The sequence below is a fragment of the Vipera berus genome (assembly GCF_964194415.1).
Source record: "Vipera berus genome assembly, chromosome: Z".
NCBI classification, from domain to species: Eukaryota; Metazoa; Chordata; class Lepidosauria; order Squamata; family Viperidae; genus Vipera; species Vipera berus.
Genome location: NC_138205.1, coordinates 26,696,987 through 26,719,262, shown reverse-complemented (window position 1 = coordinate 26,719,262; position 22,276 = coordinate 26,696,987). Strand labels below are relative to the sequence as shown.

The following is a 22,276-nucleotide window of genomic DNA, read 5'->3' as shown; positions in this document are numbered from 1 at the left end:
AAATCAATTAATTATATTAACCACAAAATAACTACCACATTAAGCATTCCTCATTATTAAACAAAAAGAGGATCAATTCTCTAACTACACTTAATGTTGGAGGGGATGTGAAGTGAATCTGATTATTCTGTCTTTAGTGTCTGATTTGTGACTTTTCACTTGATCACAGGTTAATACTGAGGAAGATAGAGCTAGCTAGCTAGCTAGATAAGTCACCAGATATAGTCACCAGATATAGCACCTATAAAAGTTACATCAAAAACTATAAGGCATACATTATTTTCAATGTCAGCATCCCATGATCCTCCCTCTAATTTCTTAACTATCAAAAACTGGGGCAGAAAATTGAAAATTAAGTTTTATTTGCAATTCTTCAAACATGAGTAGAACTCTACTGAATTCTGGCTTCTTTGGAAGGAAGGAATTCATCTAGTGGAATGTTAACTGGATTTATCACATTATTTCCTCAATATTTTGTGCCAAAGAAAAAAGACACAAGGGAGATAATCTTCATCCAGCATTCTGAAGAAAATTATGAAATAGAAAAACAAAATGTCATCCACTTCAGAGGAAGACTAAAGCTCTGCTGATACATTTTCCTGAATGGATGGAATCCTGAAAGTGTAAAGAGAATGGAACTGTCATGATCTCCATTGCACATTTGGATATTTAAGCAGCATATACTAGTATGACATCTACTTTTACCTTCCAAATGTAAGGACAGTAGTAGACATATCTAAGAATCCAATAAAGCAAATGTAAGTAGTGCTCACTTTTAGAAGTTTTGCCAGAAAAAAAAATATGAGATCTTGGAAACTCAAGAGCAACAAGTAACTTAAATCTCATTTCTTCAATCCCATTGAAGCCCTCACATGTCAAGTAATAGGTGAACCTGTATGTTTAAGAATACAGCATCAGTAATTACTCTCTCTCTCTCTCTCTCTCTCTCTCTCTCTCTCTCTCTCTCTCTCTCTCTCTCTCTCTCTCTCTCTCCATCCATCATCTATCTCATATGATTATTATAAAGCCTTTATATTTTTAAAACATTATTTCAAATTATTTTATTGTCATTCTATCATATTAATTATAATATTAAAATGATTTAAATCATAATTGTTTCAAAAATGTTTTGAAATAAAAAGAGTAAGCTAGAATTATCATTTATGGATTTTTTTGTATTCTACTTCAAAAATGTGGATATAAGTGATCACAAATTAATTGATGTTGCTTCATATCTCTTCTATCTCTTTCAAATCACAGATTCTGCTTTGAATGGAAGACACCAACCAGACAAATGTCAGCTACTTCATCCTTTTGGGATTCTCTACCAATGCAGAGCTTCAGGTTCTCTTCTTTGTCCTCTTCCTCTTTGCTTATCTGATGATCGTGATGGAGAATATCATAATCCTTGTAGTTATTCGGGTCAATAGTAACCTTCATAAGCCCATGTACCTGTTTTTATGTAACCTTTCTTTCCTTGAAGTCTGGTATATTACTACTATTGTCCCTAAAATGCTGGAAGATTTTCTATCACAAGAAAAACAAATCTCCTTTCAAGGCTGCCTAACACAACTATATTTCTTTGTCAGTTTTATGTGTAGTGAATTTGTTCTTCTAGCTGTTATGTCCTATGACCGTTATTTGGCTATATGCTATCCACTTCATTACCCAGTCCTCATGAACAATAATTTCTGTGCTTGGCTTTCAGCAGGATGCTGGATGTGTGGTTTTGTCACTTCCATGATCAAGCTTAGCTTTATTGGTCGACTGAAGTATTGTAGCATTTACAAGATCAATCACTATTTCTGTGATATTTCACCCCTCTTGAATGTTTCTTGCACTGATTCTTCCATAGCTGAACTGGTAGACTTCATCCTGGCTCTAATGGTTATCATGGTTCCCCTCTGTATGGTTGTTACATCATACATCTATATCATTTCAACAGTCCTGAAGATTCCTTCAGCTCAGGGAAGAAAGAAGGCTTTCTCTACATGCAGTTCTCACCTCACAGTGGTTGTACTCTTTTACTCCACCACACTCTTCACCTATGCACGGCCCAAAGCTATGTATGCCTACAACGCTAACAAAGTTGTGTCAGTGCTCTACACTGTGATAGTTCCTCTCTTGAATCCTCTAATATATTGTCTCAGAAATAAAGAGATAAATTGTGCCTTGAGGAAGACATTTTCGCGCTAAGGAAATATTTAGAAAAGCTGTTTATCATCATAGGAAATAGAACAATATTAAAAAATTATTTTTTACTTCTCTTTCATTTATCCCTCTTTTTCCCAAACACAACTCAGGTATATTTGTATTCTTATGTATTTATGTAACTCATTATAAAATAAAACTCAAAAGAAACATCTGGTTTCACTTTTTGAGTAACTATAATTCTATATCCATAAAACCATAGAGACATAAACTTGATAGAGGCAAACTATTCTTATTGTTAGAAAGTGATTTTTGTTTGTATTTCAGACTTTTTCATTTTCTTGAATTAAATTTTTTGATACCATTGGGACATTGGCTAAAAGGTGACACAATTAGAACATTTCCTTCACAGACATAGACACACACACATACATTCACACAGAGACAGGCAGATAGAGATACTGTCCATCCGTCCATTATCTATCAATCTATCCACAAATATATATACACACACATTATATATCTACACTGTCTATCTAACCTCTATTGAAAAGCAATTATTTTGATGAAGTGTTTTCAACATTTCATTTGATTAGTATCACAACTCACACACCAATACTTGTTGCTGTTTGTTGCAATAGTAGTAGCAAAGTAGAACGAAATAACAAGTACTTGTTTAAATACCCTTAATTTATCAGTAAACAAGACCTCTGTCAGGGATAGGCCTGCCTTGATATCTCAGTTGCAAAAAAAAAAAAATTCTTGAGGAATTTTTGAATGCAATGCTCAAGCTATCTTTCTTCATGATTGTCATTATAGCTCTGCTAATATGTATAAATAACATTTCTAACTCTAGAAGATTGAAGATACTTGTTAACGGTGCTATTATTTTTATAGTGGATAATTATAGTAATTATAGTAATTTATAGTAATTCTGTGAATCATTCCTGCTTCTCTGATGTTGTAGTAACTTATCTAATGTTTTATATAAAAAAGGAGATCGTCAAAGTGGTGTTAAGATAGTCAAATGTTGTTAAATTAACCAATTACCTTTGTAACAAATGCACTTTATCAAGAAAAATAAATTGTCAATACAACCATAAAAGCATAAAGGCTTCAGACACAAAGGCTTAAAACACTAGGGGATAACATCAGTTCAGGTGAACACGTTTGCTGAGATATAACTCTTAGCAATTTAACATCAGCAGTAACTCATATTCAAACAACACAGCCTTTGTCTAATCCAATAAACTATGGTGTCTATTGTTGTGTAGTGTGTTCTTTAGAGGCAAAAAGCAAGACGAGAGGTTTAAAACAGGAACATTGCTTTGTTGAGGCAAACAGAAACAGAACTGAACCAGAGGCTTCTGCATAGCTACTTATATGGCTGGCCACTAGACAGTGGCCAATAGGTTTAAAGAACCCATTCCCGCCCCAAATCATCCAATGATCTTCTTGGAGACTGCATGTCTGGCTAGTCAGCGACCATTACACAGACACCTCGATTCAGCAACCTTAAGCAACATTCAAAAGACACATGAAAGCAGTTCAAGTAAAATCCCAATTCACTTCACCCCTCCCCCCTAGAATGTACACACATTCTTAATATTATTTGAGAAAAAAGTCTTGCAAATATGGTGGTGGTCTGCATGACCTTGCAGACCACCTGGGGGATCCAGGCAACTCCCGGTCAACCAGCTTACCTGCCAGGCTGGGTAGACCAGGACTCATGAGTTCACGAGAGTCAGATTGACTCAAGTCCCTTTGGCCGGCCATTCCAGGTCGGCTCAGACTAAACTCCAAGGAAGAAGCAGAGTTAGCAGAGCATCTGTCTTGTTTGGGTTGACTTTCCCTATCAGAGGACCCATGTTGTGGCTGTTCTGCAAACTGCTTCTGCAGCTGATCAATATGGTGGCAAACAACTCCCCCCCCCATTCAGAGCCAACTCATATAAAAGAGGGCCCGAGATTTTGACAATTTTTCCAGCCACCCACAAATTCCCATGCCCATAGTTTTGCACCCACACCCCATCAACCACTTGCAACCACCCTGGAGCCTTAGGGCATGAGGTGTCTGCTGCCACCTGGTCAGGATGCAACCTGTCCAGTTTTGTGATGAGCCTTCTTCCCCAGTGAAGCTCTGCTTGGCTCTTGTGTAGTGGGCTGGCAAAGCAAGAAATCAGCCAGCCTATGGTGCTAATCTCTGGTCACTAGGTGCTTGAGTGACTCCTTTGTAGTGAGCACCATACGTTTGGCCTGCCCATTAGTAACAGGATGAAAGGGAGGCGATGTTGCATGCTTTATGAGGTTAGTCCTCAAGAAGGCTTGAAACTCTGCCACTGTGATCTGGGCCCCGTTGTCTGAGATTGCGACTTCTGGCAGTCCATGTGTGGCAAAAAGCTTTCTAAGCACCTGGATGGTCCTAGCAGTAATCATAGTTGCAATAGGAATTACTTCCAACCATTTAGAGTGGCTGTTGACAAGTATCAAAACTAGCTGTCCCTGAAAGGGCTCAGCGAAGTCTATGTGAATTCTTGACCATGGTAAATGAGTTTCCTCCCATCTGTGAACAGAAGCATGTGGCATTTCTGGTCTGGACTATTGACACGTGTAACACCCATGTACTTGGGCCTCGATAGCCTTATCTAATCCTGCCACCATAGGTCAGCTTCGTGCCAATTCATCCGGACTATGCCCGGATGTCCCTCATGAGGAGACTGAAGTACACGATTCCTTAATGGACTGGGGACAATAACCCTGTTCCCCCATAAGATGAATCCATGACAAGTCACTGCTTAAAACCTTGTCTGCAGCAGTTTCTGCAGCCACATGCCCAGCATGGAGGGGAAATTCAGGCAAATCCTGAACTGACAAAATGAGAGCTGCTGGAGCCATATCTGGCTCTACCTGAGGCAATGGCCACCTGCTAAGGCTGCTCTGTGTGGCCGATGTCTTTGCCAGGTTCGTGAATCTGCCTGTAGCTGTAGGCTGACATAAAAATGGACCATCGTAACATCCTAGGGGAAAGTAATTGAGGCATCTGTCTATCTGTAGTAAATAACCCCAACAGTGGGTTCTGGTCAGTGAAGATGGTGAATTCCCTGCCATACAAGTAATCATGGAATTTCTTCACCCCGGCCACAATGGCCAAGGCTTCTTTGTCAATTTGAGCATAATTGCGCTCAGCTGAGGACAATGTCCTTGAATAATAGGCAATTGTTGGGGGCAATAAGCTGACTTTGTAATAATGCTGCTGGGGGAGCCGAGAGCCCTAATAAGCAGGCATATACATAGAATGAAGGCTATTGCTAAGCACATTGATTTGTGCTTAGATTGTAAGCCGCCCTGAGTCTTCGGAGAAGGGCGGGATATAAATGGGATTATAAAAGAAAAAACTTGCCAAATGGCTTAAAATAGCCCCCACCCCATAAGGGGATGTGTCACATGCAATGTATACATGCAATGATTGTTTAAAGTGTGTAAGCACTGAATTGGAGGACAGTAGTGATTTTACTGCCTTAAAGCTGTTTCTGTGAACCTTGGTCCATTTCTGTGGGGAGTTTTTGTCTAAGAGCTGATGTAGTGGCTCTGCCACTGTGGCCTTGTTAGGAAGGAATGGATGGTAAAAATTAAGGAAACTCAGGAATGCCTGAAGCTCTCCTTTTGACCTGGGGCTAGGTGCCAGCTGAATTACCTTTAGTTTGGACTCAGAAGGGTGGATGCCTTCAGCATCAATACGGAATCCCAGGAACTCAGTAGAACAGACCACAATGTTGCACTTATTTCTTTTCAATTTAAGGCCTGCTTCATGCAACCATTGAAGGATGGCTTTGAGCCTCCTTGCAAGCACCTCAGTGGACTCACTGGCAATGAGCACATCATCGAAGTAGGGGCAAACCCCTGGAATGCCCTTGAGCGTACACTCCATGACACCCTGGAAAATTCCTGGGGCCACGCTAACCGTGAATTGAAGGCGTTTGACTTTAAAAGCCCCCCTGTGTGTTACAACAGTTTGTGCAGCTGCTGTGGCCTCATCCACAAGTAACTGCTGATAGGCCTATGCCAAATCTAATTTAGCAAACACAGTGCCCCCTTGCAGCAATGCCAAGATATGGCTGACAACTGGCACCAGGTACGCATGCTGTTTAAGTGCCCTATTTATGGTGCACTTGCAATCAATGCAATTTCTGACCTCCCCATTGGCCTTAAGTGGCATTACAATTGGGGTTTTCCATTCACCCCATCTACAGGCTGTAGTACCCCCTGGCTGACCAGCTTCTCCATCTCTGCATCTATTTTATGTCTAAGCGCAAATGGCAATCTACAAGGTTTGATCCTAATAGGCATTATGGCAGGATGAATTTTTTTTGGCTATCAAAGGGCCCTTGTACTCTCCCAGGCTTGTGTCAAAAACATCTGAAAACTTCTCTCATACTAATGCCAAGTTTGCTGGTGACTTGGATGCCCAGAGCATCAAACCAATCAAGCCATATTAAGCTCATTCTCTGGCTCTCCACCACAATCACATTCAGGGCCCCCGAAAATCCCTTGAACTTGACGGTCAAGGTGGCCTCGCCTTTGACAGCAACTAGGGAGTTTTGTAAGTCAGTCAGAATGATGTTGGATGGCCTAGGTTTGGCCCACCTCTTCTTACGGTTGCAGACAAACTGGAAAGTCTCCAGGGAAATGATGGACACTGCTGAACCCGTGTCCAGTTCCATCCTGCAAGGAATGCCTTTCAGGTCGACTTGAAGCCGAAGTTTGGGCTTAAGGGGACGGCTGAAGCGAAACCCTACAATATGTGCCCCTGGGCCCTCAGTACTTCTCCTGATCGAAATGTCTGATTGGCGGTCCTTCTGGAGACCTCTGCAGACTGAGGTGATGTGGCCAGTTTTCCTGCAGGCCTGACACATGGCTGTCTGGAACCTGCAGTACACTTGTTGATGGCAGCCGCCACAGCCCAAACACCGAGGGAAGGCAATTGCCTTGTAAGGAGTCTTCAGTTCCTTATTGTGGTGCCGTTGGATCTTGTCAACTTCTTGGTCAGAGTCGACATTTTCTGGAAGTTCATCGTCCTCATGGTGGATGGCTTCCTCGTGCTGAGTGCTTTTGGCAAGCTGCATGACTTTCATGCCTCCACCGCTGGCTTCATCTGCCATGACTTCTTTTAAGGCTTCCTGAAGTGAGAGAGTCTCTTTTGCAAAAGGTTTCTGTTGTAGCTCTCTTCTCCATAGTCCATAGACAAGTCAGTCTTGAAGCCTTTCTTCCAAGTCTGAAAATTGGCACAGGCGCAAAGCTTGTCTCAACACCATGATACATTCCATGGCTGTCTCTCCAGATTGTTGAACTCATTGTTTGAAGGCATGCCTCCATGCAATCACCAAGAGCTTTGGCTGGAAATGGTCACTGAGCTGTTTCTTCAGGTCTGTGAAAGTAACAGACTCCAGCTGTGCTGGTGCGACTAAGTTTTCTGCGATGTTGATTGTTGCAGGCCCACAGACACAGAGGAGTGTTGCAGCCTTCAGGCCATCTTCAGTGACTTGGTTGGCGCAGAGGTAGTTTTCTACTCTTGAGATGTAGGATGACCATCTCTCAGTGAGTAACATCAAATTCCTCAAGCTTTCCGACCTTTGCCATCTTCGGGAAGTGTTCACGGCTCGGGTCTCTCGTTGCCTCATTTTGCTTCTTCTGTAGGCCCTGGAACTGGTCCGCAAGGTGGGGTGGTCGCTAGCATGGCTTGCTAGGCTGACCAAGGGGGGGAATGCATTCCCTGTCAGGCACTTTGCTTGCCTCACCCCCTAGTGACTTTCACTCTTCCAAAAAAGCAGGATCTTCCCTTCATCGCCAGTGTTGTGTATTGAGTTCTTTGGAGGCAGGAAGCAAGACGAGAGGTTTCAAACTGGAACATTGCTTTATCGAGGCAAACAGGAACAGAACTGAATCAGAGGCTTCTGCGCAGCTACTTATATGGTTGGCCACTAGGCGGCAGCCAATAGGTTTAAATGAACCCATTCCCACCCCAAATCATCCAATGATCTTCTTGGAGCCTGCCTGTCTGGCTAGTCAGCGACTGTTACACAGACACCTCAGTTCAGCAACCTTAAGCAGCATTCAAAAGACATGTGAAAGCAGTTCAAGTAAAATCCCAATACATTACATCTATATTTCCTCATGCTATTCTCATTGACTTTCCTGATGTATTACCAAATGAAAACAAATACTTTCTTCCTTTAGCCAGTCAGATGTATATTCAGATTTGCATGAAACCATGTTGTGGGTTTGCATCCTTACCTCTTTTCAGCTTTAATTTAGCTGATTCCAGTATTGTAAATAAACACTTTATACTTCAGTGTAAGAATATATTTCATACCAATTACTAAGAAAATGCTAGAAATTTTTCCCATATCATCTTGGCTATAAATGTTGTGTTGTGTAATGAGAACAGTATTCCTCTTAAGTGAATATAATTGTAGCATCACCCCCTCAGAGACTGCCAAAGCCCAGGCCCTCCGAGCCCCTCTCCCCTCTGTCATGCTCTGTAGCTGCGCTCTCAAGGTGTTCGTAAAGTGTTTTTTCTAGCAGAAGCTCATATGAAATGAGTAGGTGGCAGACTCTCGTTGACAAAGTGGGGCTTTCAGGAACAAAGGTGACCAACCACTAGCCCCGATAGTCAAAGACTGATGGTGTTTAAAAGCCCCAGGAAGTCATAGCAGCAATAGTCAATTTCTGCAGCCACATCCCCTGCATGTAGAGGGAACTCAGGCAAACCTTGGATTGACAAGATGTGAGAGGCTGGAGCCAGATCTGACTCCACATGAGGCAATGGTAACCTACTTAGGTCATCAGCATGGCCCATGTCCTTTCCAGGTTTAAATGTCAACCTAAAGTTATAGGCAGATAGGGAAATGGACCACCTTAGCATTCTGTGTAAGAGGATTTGAGGGGTCTGTCTGTCAGTAGTAAACAGCCCCAATAATGGCTTGTGATCAGTGAATATTGTGAATTCCCTGCCATACAAGTAATCGTGGATTTTTTTCACCCCAGCCATAATGGCCAGAGCCTCTTTGTCAATTTGAGCATAATTTTGCTCAGCAGCTGACAGGGTGCATGAGTAGTATGCATTTGGGACTTGAGTCCCATCCCTGGACAAATGGCTTAGAACAGCCCCCACCCCATAAGGGGATGCATCACAGGCCAGGCAGACTGGCAATTTCTCATTGAAATGCGTGAGCACTGAATTAGAAGCCAGTATTGCCTTTACTACCTTGAAACTGCTTTCGTGGACCTTGGTCCACTTCCATGGGACATTCTTATCCAAGAGCCAGTGTAACGGCTCTGCCACTGTGGCCTTGTTAGGTAGGAATTCATGGTAAAAATTCAGGAGGCCCAGAAATGCCTGGAGCTCTCCTTTTGACTTGGGGGAAGGTGTCATCTGAATGGCTCTCAATTTGGATTTGGCAGGGTGGATGCCATCAGCATTGATGTGGAAACCCAGAAACTCAGTAGAAGGGACCCCAATTTTACACTTGTCCCTTCTAAGTTTAAGTCTCACAGAGCGGAACCATTGGAGGACAGCCTTTAGCCTCCCAGCAAGCACCTCAGTGGACTCACTGGCAATGAGCATATTGTCAAAATAGGTGCAAACCCCTGGAATGCCCTTTAACATGTGCTCCATGGCTCCTTGGAATATTCCTGGGGCCGTGCTAACCCCAAACTGGAGGCATTTGACTTTAAACACCCCCCTATCTGTTATGATTGTTTTCACGGCTGCGGTGGCCTCATCAACCGGTAGCTATTGATAAGCCTGAGCCAAATCTAATTTTGCAAACATGGTACCCCCTTGCAGTGATACCAGAATGTATCACCGGGTTCAAGTGCTGATGCAAGGCCCTGTTAAGGGTACATTTGTAATCAGCACAGATTCTGATTTCCCCGTTGGCCTTAAGTGGCATGCCAATGGGAGTTTCCCACTCCCCCCCATCTACGGGCTGTAAGATTCCAGGGCTTACTAGCTTGTCCAGCTCTGCATCGATTTTATGCTTACGTGTGAATGGCACTCTGCGGGGCTTGATCTTTATGGGCGTTACAGCAGGATCAAGCTTGAAGGCTATCGGAGGACCCTTGTACTGACCCAGGCTAGTGTCAAACACGTCCGCGAACTCCTCGCATACTGACACCAAGTTTGCCGCTTGTGTCCTGTTGATCCCTGTAACTTGGATTCCCAGGGCATCAAACCAATCAAGGCCTATGAGAATTGTTCTCTGGCCCTCCACCACGACCACGTCCAGGGCTCCTGAAAACCCCTTGAACGTGACGGCCAATCTGGCCTCACCCTTGATGGTGACTGGGGAATTCTGGAAGCCAGTAAGGAGTATGTCGGATGGCCTGAGCTTGGACCACTGCTTGCTACAACTGCAGACTTGTCTGAAGGTATTCAAAGAAATAATTGACACCGCCAACCTGGTATCCAGCTCCATTCTGCAAGGGATGCCTTGCAGTTCAACCTGAAGTCAGCATTTAGGTTTGAAGGGCCTATGAGCTCCTGTGCGGCAGACACTTCTGCAACTGGAGCAGAACCCTACTCTGAATTGTCCCGGGGCCCCGGTACCTCTCCTTGGACCGTTGTGCTGCTTGTGGTCCTGTTGGCAACCCTGACAGACGGATGCAATGTGGCCTGTCATCCCACAGGCCTGACACGTGGCAGTTCGGAATTTGCAGTTCGCTTGAAGATGGCGGCCTCTGCAGCCCAGGCACTGAAGAGGGGGAACTGCCTCATCACAAGTGCTCATGTCCTTGCTGTGGTGCTTCTGGACCTTGTCGACTTCTTGGTTGAAGTCATCTTCTTCCCATAGTTCGGCGTCCTCATAGTGGGCTGCTTCCTCGTCCATTGCACTTTTGGCGGGCTGCATGGCCTTTACAGCACCTCTGGTGGCTTCGTCCACCATGACTTCTTTGAGAGCTTCTTGGAGCGAGAGAGTTTCTTTGGCAAAGAGTTTCAGTTGCAACTCTCTGCTCCGAATGCCGTAAATGAGCCTGCCCGAAGCCTCTCCTCCAGGTTTCGAAAATTGGCACAGCCGCGAAGCTTGTCTCAACACCGTGATGAATTCGGTGGCTGTTTCACCTGGTTGCTGAACACGCTGTTCAAATGCGTGTCGCTATGCTATCACTGATAGCTTTGGCTGCAGGTGCTCACTAAGTCTTTTCTTCAAGTCCATGATTGCTACGGACTCTATCTAGGCTGGCGCAATGAGATTCTCCACAATATCGAAGGTGGCTGGACCGCAGATGCAAAGGAAGGTTGCGGCCTTGAGGCCATCTTTGGAAACCTGGTTTGCTCTCAAGTAATTCTCGACCTGTGCGATGTATGACGACCATCTCTCTGGGTGAGTGATGTCAAATTCTTCTAGTTTTCCAACCTTGGCCATTCCAGAAGGTCTTCGTGACTAGAGAGTCATTTCTTCTGTCCTGCTTCCCAGTTGGCCCTGGAGCTGGTCCACAGGGCTGCATGGTTGCTAGAATTGGGACTAGCCAACCGGAGGGTGGGGAACCACATTCCCAGCCAGGCACGTCACTGGCCTCACCCTAGTGACTCATTGCAGCTCTTCGTGGGATGCAGGATCCCACCTTCATTGCCAGTGTTATGTATTGCATTGGTTAGTAGCACGAGGTGAGACGAGCAGGTGAAAACAGGAACATGCTTTATTGAGCTGCTGGAACAGAAGAGAGCTGTGTGTGTGTCCACACCACTATTTATCATGATGGCCAGTAGGTGGCAGCCAATAGGTTTAAAGTATTACAGTCCCCACATCAATCAGCCAATGGCTGAGCAGGAGACTGGCTAAAACCCCCAAGCTGTTACACAGGCAACCATTAGCAGCAATCACAGACACGTGAACTTTGCACACAAGAAAACCCCAATACATTACAATGAAAGCCAACTGGGTGGCTTCAGACCAGTCACTCTCTCACAGGTTTACTGTTGTGAGGAAAATAGGGTGAGGAAAAATTATTAAGCATGTTTGATACCTTGAGTTATTTATAACAATAATAAAGGCAAAGTAAAAATAAATTCAATAAATAAGTAACTTTTTAAAATATGCATATTTGGAGAATTTACTCAGATTGGTCAAATAATCCTTTATACACAGCTATATCTTTTACGTGTGAAGGAAAAAAAGTGGCCTACATTACTATATCCTTGTCAGTCTTCTATGGTATTACTAAATATTTCTGGGCTCAAAAGTGCACTCACAAGGGTTTGTGGTTGATACTGACAAAAGGTGGCATATATGAGTGGCATATATTTAATTTTAAATTTAGTTTATTACATTTATAGTCCAAGTTCAAACAATGAGTTGTGTGGATATACATATCAAAGGAACTGTTGACAATGAAATAGCAGGATAAAACAAGTACTATTGGTAGGTAATAGCTGTAAATCTTTATTTTAGGAATAATGACTGCAGAACAAAGAGAGGAATTTAGGCACTTTATATATGTTTGTGTGTGTGTGTGTGTGTGTGTATAGAGAGCCAGTGGCCTAAAGGCTAGAACAATTGCCTAAGGTGCAATCGGCCCAGGTTCTGACCTCAGAAGGGTATGGCTGACTGATGAGAACAAATAAGTTTGAAATGCATATCAGTCTCCCTTTAATTCTTTCTTAGCAAACCAAAAAATTTACACAAATATGAGCTGTCACTCCTGTGACTACTGCCTGTTGATGGCCTTGGGTTAGGCTGAAACAGGAAATAAGATTTGTCCCATGTTTGGGGCCTAGCAAGGTAATCTAAATACTTAACAAACATTTAACATATATATAATGTTTTGAGTGTTTTTGAGCACTTTGTCAACCCAAATATGGGCAAAATCCTTTGCCTGTATCAGCCCAAACTAGGGCCATCCACAGGCAGTCACAACTGCGACAATTGTTTATATTAAATAAATTTGGATTGCTGAAAAAGAATTAAAGGGAGACTGATATAGGGTGGTATATAAATTAAATTAATAAATAAATAAATAAATAAATAAAGCTTCTTTGCTCTCATCAGTCAGCCACACCCTTCTGAGATTCGAACCTGGGCTGCTTGCATGTTAGGCAGTTGTTTTAATGTCTAGGCCTGTGGGTGGCCCTAGTTTGGGCTGATACAGGCAAAAGATTTGGCTCAGAGCTGGGTCGACGAGGTGCTCAAAACACTCAAGACATATCTCCTCCCCTCATCTCTTCCCTCCCTAATGTAGCTGACAAAAGTGAGAAAGAGCCTGTTGCCTAGAGTTTAAAACAACTGCTTAACATCAGTCTCCCCTTTAATTCTTTGTCAGCAATCCAAATATATCCAAAGGGGTGAAGGAATTAAAATATATTCTGAGGCAACAATCCTTGGGAGAATTGTAATAATTATCATGGTTAGTCCCAAGGAGGAGAGATGAGAAAATAAAAAGCATTATTATAGAAACAGGAAAAAAAAATCCACTCCATAAAATGACAGAAAAAAAAGAAGAAAAAAAAAGAAAACTAGCCTGGCTAAATCTGAGGTGACTATCCTTATTTCTTTTCTATACAATTTTGCAATTGGCATTCAGCTGAACAGATAATATAATGAATTTTGATATACAGAAAATAAACTGGTGTTATAATATTCTTAAGGAGGTCTAAAGGAAGTTGTAGTACTAAATTGCAATCAAATAGAATTCCTTTGGCATTCACATGTATGTAATGAGATGAATGAAAGCATTGAATTGTGAATTTTACCGACAATTCCTTCATGGGTATTTCATGGAAGCTAAAAATTGGTGAATATATTTGCACTTTATTTTCCATTTAGCTTGGGAAAGCATTATATTTTCTTTAATTAACTGTATCTAATATTCAAGAATAAACTTTAATTCCAAGGACAGTCTATCCTATGAGAATAAATATCTGTCTCTTAGCTACATAAACAGATAGAAATGTTACAATTAATTTAAATATCACTGCTTTAATACAGTTTATGCCCTTGAATCTGGTACATTTCATTATGCATATTTAAAAGCTGTAGCATAGGTTTGTTAGGAATTAATTTTGAATATGTAGGGAGAAAAATATGGTATACTTTTCTTTTTAAAAAATAAAATGTTTTTCACTGCCTTATTGTTCATCCTTTATATTTTCAATCCTTTATATTTCAAATGAATTATAGTAAAGAAGAATGAGGTAGATTTATCACATAGATATTTTTTGTCCTGAACTTCAACAATGGAAAAGAAATGTAAGTGCTCACAGGATAATTGATGTTGCATTACATCTTTTGTCTTTCATTCTTGTAAATCCCATAATCTACACAGCATGGAAGAAGCCAACCAGACAAATGTCAGCTACTTCATCCTGCTGGGATTCACTACCACTGCAGAGCTTCAGATTCTCCTCTTTGTCCTCTTCCTCACTGCATACCTGATGACTCTCATGGAGAATTTGATAATCATTGTAGTCATTTGGGTCAATAATAATCTTCATAAGCCCATGTACCTCTTCTTGTGTAACCTCTCCTTTCTTGAAGTCTGGTACATCACAGTCATTGTTCCTAAAATGTTGGGAGATTTTCTATCACAAGACAAACACATCTCCTTCCAAGGTTGTCTAACACAGCTATATTTTTTTGTCACTTTTGTGTGCAGTGAATATATTCTTCTAGCTGTGATGGCATATGATCGGTACTTAGCTATATGCTATCCACTTCGTTACCAAGTCCTCATGAATAATAATTTCTGTGTTCAGCTTTCAGCAGGATGCTGGATATGTGGTTTACTTACCTCCATGATCAAACTTAGCTTTATTGGCCAGCTGAAATACTGTAGAACTTACAAGATCAATCACTATTTCTGTGATATTTCACCCCTCTTGAATGTTTCTTGCACTGATTCTTCCATAGCTGAACTGGTAGACTTCATCCTGGCTCTAATGGTTATCGTGGTTCCCCTCTGTATGGTTGTTACATCATACATCTATATCATTTCAACAGTCCTGAAGATTCCTTCAGCTCAGGGAAGAAAGAAGGCTTTCTCTACATGCAGTTCTCACCTCACGGTGGTTGTACTCTTTTACTCCACCACACTCTTCACCTATGCACGGCCCAAAGCTATGTATGCCTACAACGCTAACAAAGTTGTGTCAGTGCTCTACACTGTGATAGTTCCTCTTTTGAACCCTCTAATATATTGTCTCAGAAATAAAGAGATAAATTGTGCCTTGAGGAAGACATTTTTTGGCTAATACTTATGCAAAATTGTTACTTAGTGTCACAGAATAATTCTAAAATTATAAACAAAATTTAAATAAATATACCATTGTGGTCACTGTATCTTAATTTACAAAGCAGTTTCATTTTATCTGATAGTTTGCACAGAAATTATTTCAGGTGTCAATTTTGTCTTGGGATATTCACTGATATACTATTTTTTAAAGAAATTACAATGAATATACATGCAAAGGATATTGATACTTTTAAAATTGCAAAATAGATTCAGTATATCACTCTTTATTTTGGTCATGCATCAATGTAAAATATATGGAATTATATCCAACCAAGAACAATAAATGAAATAAAATAAGATATTGATAATGTAGTTATAGAGATTACTAACATTGAATTGTAGAACTTTTTAACACTAAGATCTATCTATAAGAATTTACATTCTGTTCTATTGTATTCTGTTCTGTTCTATTCTATTGAAAGAAAATAGTATAGACTGTTGTCTTAACTTTTTAAATATATATTTTCATTCATTGATAGTTTATTTCTTGCTTTTCAGTGAAAACCATAAATTGTACACATGTGAAACAAATCTAATGTTTTCAATTACACATTTCCATCAGACAGTCATGCTTCATATCATGACACAGCCTTCCCCTATACTGCATGTCATTCTCTGTTGATGGTTAAAATTTTGAGACTCTGGAGAAAATAAAATTCATCAGTGATCTACGCCTTACATTTCTTCATGCTGCATCCCATGTTGGTCTGGATTTGTATGTGTGTAGACAGAAGCAGATATATTGTAGCTAGATTATCATCCCAGATCAGTCTACTGAAGTACAAAAGCTGTTTGCTGAAGACTATAAGTTGTGATCTACCACCAGTGCTTTTTTTGTAAAAGAAAAAGGTGCCGGAACTCACACATGTCATACAACCCGCCTTGCCTACCCTACAAGGTTCCATCCAAAAAAGGTGCCGGAACTCTGTTCTGAACGTTCTATGAGAAAAAAAGCCCTGTCTACCACACTGCTTCATTGCTCATTGATAAGTAGTTATTTTTCAACTACTCAGTTTACGATTGAACTAGAGCAACTGGCTTAAAGTTATCCAGTTGGTGTGCTTGCTTAAGGGAGGACTGGAACTTGGTTTTCTTTTTCCTAATCCAGTGTTTTAACCTCTTCGTCACTCTTGTGTATATATATTCTCTTCATTGGTTTTCTTCAAAAGAAGTCTATGATCTGATAAATAAGGGAGGAATACACAAAATACCGAACTATTAGGGTTTATATTTTAACTTGTTTGTTTTACTAGCTTAGATGGAAAACATTTATTATACATTTTTTAATGGTTCCCCTCAGTATAATCTGGAAATGATCAGATTCCCCCCCCCTCTTTTTCTTAGCAAACATAAAACTGGTCACTGTGTTCTTTAAAACAATTGCATTCCCAAATATTTATCACTTTGTTTGGTCTGCTGGTTATTTAATTCAAAATTCATTTTTTTAAAGTAGATGTTTAGTGACTATATTTGATAATCACAAGCAATATAGGTTGCTTTGTGTTCTTAGATAGATAGATAGATAGATAGATAGATAGATAGATAGATAGATAGATAGATAGATAGATACCTTCTATTTGTATTCTCCATCTCCATCTCTGTGTAACTGTTTTTGTGTATAATATATGACACTCACTTCACCAAAATTCAGATTTCTCATAATAATAAAACTTCATTAAAATAACTTTAAAATAGTAAGAACCTCATTAACAATAAAATAATTAAAACAAACTTTTGCTGCTGAAATATTATTAAGAAATATCTAACATTCCCATTAAAGTTGTATATACTTATGAAAAGGACATGAAAAGGATTACATAGAGTAATTCCACATCCTGGGTCAAGGAAGATAAATCTTCTGAAGCTCTACTTTTCTTTATTCAGAAGAATAAAGAAATTTGTTAGACTGACTACCAATAGATTTACCCCTCATATTCAAACTGCTGCCAAAAACTCACAAAGCTTTGTATGACATAAAAGTTGGTTGCATCAGATAGTATTTTGTCAGTAATGAATCTATCTGTCTAGAGAGAGAAAAAAAAAACAACAATCTTGGGTAGGTATGTCAGAGTCCTCCTAACATCATGGGTTAGAGAGAAAGTGATTAAAATTGCAGGTATTTGCTAAGGCAGTCCACATACCGTACTTTGGAATTCCTTACTCCTAAATTGTTATAAAGGTTCTCCCACAATGGTATTTAAAGAATAATTAAAGACAGTTTTATTTCACTGACTCTTAACATTTTGTTGTTGTTGTTGTGGATATTTAAATTAAGGTGTAGTGACTCTTTCATTTCTGGAGAGCTATAAAACTTAAAATGAATAAATAAATAAGCCAAATTAACACCATAAGAAACATATCTAAAGTAATATCTCAGTTGTGGTTTCATGTGGCTTAAGTATTCTATCTGTTTTCAGAGATGGATGGATTTATGTATCAGACATTGTCCGGGAGCATTATTTTAGGGAGGAGTAAGAAAGGTTTCAGTGAGCATATAACCAGTATACATGTTCAATATATGCATAACATATTTAGTGCATGGAATCAGGGTAACAGTAATTTTCTCAGAACTACTTTCTAAGACCAGCCTAGAGTTGTTTGGTGAGATGGCCAATTATAGAAATCAATCAATCAATCTCAATCAATCAATCAAACAAACAAACAAACAACAAATGGAGTAGAAGCTAAGTCTTCTGGTTTAAAATCAAAATATTGCATCTTAAAAAACTGCAATAAATGAACAAACGTAAGTTTCTGGGACTATAACTAGTCTTGAAAAACAAATTATGTATATACATTATTTACAGTTAAGAAATCTGCCTCTCCATTAGATCCACAGCTCTAGGGGATATAATTAAAATGAGCAATTACTATTTTTAAAGAGAGAGAATTATTGTGGAAAGAGATAACAATGCTTATTTAGTGATTGTTGATGGAGATATATGGACTATATTGCTTTGAGAAACTCTGATCCATTTCAGCAGAAATTTTATACAATTATGAATGGAATCTGTGCAGTGGCTTGAGGTAGTCTTCATATAGTAATAAGGTGAAAGATCATTCCTTTCAATGTATCATACCAGAAGGAAAAAAAAATCTTTCATATTTGTGGAACTTTTTTATTCCATTAGTCAATATATTTTGATGTACAAAGTTGTGTTCTATTATTTTGAACTTTTGATCCTTGTGTTAAGAAACAGAACCTTAAAAACAAATTATTGGGGCATGCTTCTGCTACTGTCAGATACTAAGGAAAATCAATATCTCCTGTTCATGGTGGGGAATAACAATGTGGATAACTCCCTGGAAAAATGGTCTCCACACATTTGTGTCTGTGTAAGAATGAAAACCACTTCTGAGCTAATATGAATAAAACAAATGGACTTTGACTTGAGTGAAAGACTTCCTTCCTTCCTTCCTTCCTTCCTTCCTTCCTTCCTTCCTTCCTTCCTTCCTTCCTTCCTTCCTTCCTTCCTTCCTTCCTTCCTTCTCTCCCACCCTTTCTTCCCCTCTTTTTCTCCACCAGATAATGGTGGAAAAGTAGTTTTCCTAGCTTTCCCCCAAATAAATTTGCCTTTCTAGTTGACTCCTTTTCTATGAAATCTTTCAAAATCCTGAGTTTTATTGCACTCATTTTAATCTAAAAATGGGATATTTCATTGGATATGTGGCAAAATGACAGACTTTCTAAGATGACATTGATAGCATTCCTCTCCTATCAAATGTTTGAATATGTTGAATGGAGCACCACAGAGGAGTGTGAGTCAACATTCTCTGAGTGTGTTTATTTTTGCACAATTTTTATTTACTGAAAATAATTATGAATAATATTTATATGTTTTCTGCTAATGATGATTTTTTGATATCTCATTGACCATAACATATTTTAGCATAGGTTTAAGTATGGGGCAAGGGGAAATCTCTTAAAAATGGCATCAGATTTCAGTAACAGAATGCAGCAGAGCACAAAAGGAAAAAGTTAATAATTTCTAGCCAGACATTTTTATAACATGGCTCTACTTTGGGAATGATGAAATTTAAGGTAGTTTTCATAAGAAAACTTCTTCATTTTACAGTTGTTTTCTATATTTGTGGGCGTGAATGCAGATTGCTTGTGTTTGGAATTTATTATATCTGGATATAAGAAATAATAATAATAATAATAATAATAATAATAATAATAATAATAATAATAATAATAATAATAATAATAATAATAATAATAATAATAGTAATAATAATAATAATAATAGGAATTTTTCAAGTTGAAAATTGAAATATGAAATCTTTCACATAAATTGATCTGACTATTATTATTTTTCTTAAACATTTGGGAAATGAATCTTGGTTCAGGGTGGTTGAATCTAAAATATTTAAATGCAATAATTGCCACCCAGTACATGATGCATTATGCAAATATGTAAGACAAGGATCTATATTTTTTGCCTTCAGGATTAAAGTTATTTATGAACTTGTATTTTAAAAGTTTATTTTTTGGTATCTGAAGAAATCCATAATGTCAATCTCAGCAATAAATATGATCAAAGCTGATTTACTTTTTCAGGGTTGAATGATATCAAGCAAGATAACAACTGTTTTATTGCATTCATCCATTATTCAAGTACAAATAAAAATGGATTGCAGTGAGAAGTGGCAGAACATTTATGAACCTTGAACTGATAACTTATTGTCTTTTGAGTCAGACTATATAAAAGGTCACTATTACATTATTATTTATTATTTTTTTATCTCACAAATCTTTTAGAAAACAAAATGGGAAACCATTCCAGAATTGAACAATTTGTTTTGGAAGGATTTTCAGGCCCCCTAGAGCTACAGCTGGGTTTGTCTTTTCTTTTCATGCTACTGTACATCGTAACATTGATGGGAAATATTGGAATGATCATTATTATTACTCTTGATCCTCAGCTCCAAAGTCCTATGTACTTCTTCCTGAAGAATTTATCCTTCTTGGATACCTGCTATTCTTCTGTTATAACTCCCAGAGCCATGGTGAACTTTGCAACAGGGCAGAAAGGCATTTTTTATAATGCATGTGCCATACAAATGTTCTTTTTCTCTCTTTTTGGAACAACTGAATGTTTCCTCTTAGCTGTAATGGCATACGACCGATTTACTGCCATCTGTAATCCCCTGCTTTATAATGTCATCATGTCCAGGAAAACCTGTATACTTCTAATAACAGTTTGCTATTTCTTTGGTTTCCTCAACTGTTGCACACAGACAAGCCTTACCTTCAGCTTATCCTATTGTGAACCAGGAGAAATTAACCAGTTTTTCTGTGATGTCCCAGCTGTCATGAAAGCAGCCTGCTCAGACACTTTTGTAAATGAGATTGTGCTCTTAGCACTGTGTGGGTTTATCATAGTGATAACATCCATTATAGTTTTGGTTTCCTATGTCTATATTGTGGCCACAATTCTCCACATGCCTTCTGTAGAGGGAAGACACAAAGCTTTTTCAACCTGCACTTCCCATATCATGGCTGTTAGCTTGTTCTTTGGAACAGCTTTCTTCATGTATGGTCAACCTGGAGCTATGGCTTCTCCGAATCAAGGCAAAATTGTTTCTGTTTTTTATACTGTTGTAATTCCTATGTTGAATCCATTAATTTACAGCCTAAGGAACAAAGAGGTCAAAGATGCATTAGGAAGACAGCTAAAAAGGGTGGCTTTATTCAAATGAGCACCAACTCTTATAAATATAAAGTTATGAATACTTTTAGCTTGAAGCATTCATAAATTGACCATAAAATTGAAATCAGAAGCTTTTCTTATAGATCTGAAGAACAAACTGATTTTTTCTTTAAAAAGGAAAGAAAAACAAAGCATGGAATTTTGCTCTTATCTAGGACAGCAGCAGCAAGGGTCCTCTATATTATTATTATTATTATTATTATTATTATTATTATTATTATTATTATTATTATTATTATTATTATTATTATTATTATTATTATTATTTATTATTATTATTATTATTATTATTATTATTATTATTATTATTATTATTATTATTATTATTATTATTATTATTATTATTTCGGTTTATATACCGCCCTACTCCCGAAGGACTCAGGGAGGTTTACAAGGCAAAATTTAAAAACAATACAATATAAAATTAAAATAAAATTAAATTAAGTCTAGCCCCAAAAAATTAAAATCACAATTTAAAAACATTAAAACCCCTCAGTCCAGACCAGATAGCTCAAAGATAGCCAGGTTTTTAGGTCCCGGCGAAATGAACGAAGGTCGGGGGCAGTCTGGAGTTCCGTTGGCAGTTGATTCCATAGGGCAGGCGCACCCACAGAGAACGTCCTCTCCCTGGGGATCGCCTGTCGGCAATCCTTGACCGGCGGTACCCTGAGGAGGCCCTCCCTGTGGGAGCGCACAGGATGATGGGAAATTGATGCTGGCAGCAGGTGCTCCCTCAGATAATATGGATCCATGCCATATATGCAGAAGTGGAAGGACTTATATGTATTCACAATGGAGGAATGGGGAGTAAAATTAATGCAGTTTGTGGAGAAGGTCAAATTGACTTCTTTGATAAAAAATATTTAATATTGTTTCTATTTGGAAATCACTCCTCAAGTTTGTGTTTGAAATTTTAAAAAAATGAATTTTTAATCTTGAATTTCAGTTATTAGACTTGTTTGTGATGATAGAAAACTGTTGGTTATTTTAGTTCAAAGGGTCATTGATTTTTATGCTTTTATATGTATCAAAGAAAGTGAGAAGTTACTTTTTTCTATATTTTTCTCCTTTTTGTTTGCCCTTTCCAGTTTTGCTTTTGCCCTACCCTTTATTCTTTCTTTT

The 22,276-nt window shown here is 39.0% G+C and overlaps 2 protein-coding genes across 2 annotated transcripts; both read left to right on the top strand.

The window, feature by feature from the left end:
• Positions 1-1,272: 1,272 nt before the first annotated feature.
• On the top strand, positions 1,273-21,143 carry LOC308678868 (olfactory receptor 6B3-like; the record flags this gene model as incomplete). The annotated part of the gene is made up of 2 exons (XM_081346101.1): positions 1,273-2,191; positions 20,203-21,143. 2 exons carry the CDS (start codon positions 1,273-1,275, stop codon positions 21,141-21,143), a joined length of 1,860 nt encoding a protein of 619 aa, XP_081202227.1.
• On the top strand, positions 14,473-15,396 carry LOC308677210 (olfactory receptor 6Y1-like; the record flags this gene model as incomplete). Its single annotated transcript, XM_081343426.1, has 1 exon — positions 14,473-15,396. The coding sequence occupies one exon, from the start codon at positions 14,473-14,475 to the stop codon at positions 15,394-15,396; it is 924 nt and encodes a 307-aa protein (XP_081199552.1).
• Positions 21,144-22,276: the final 1,133 nt, after the last annotated feature.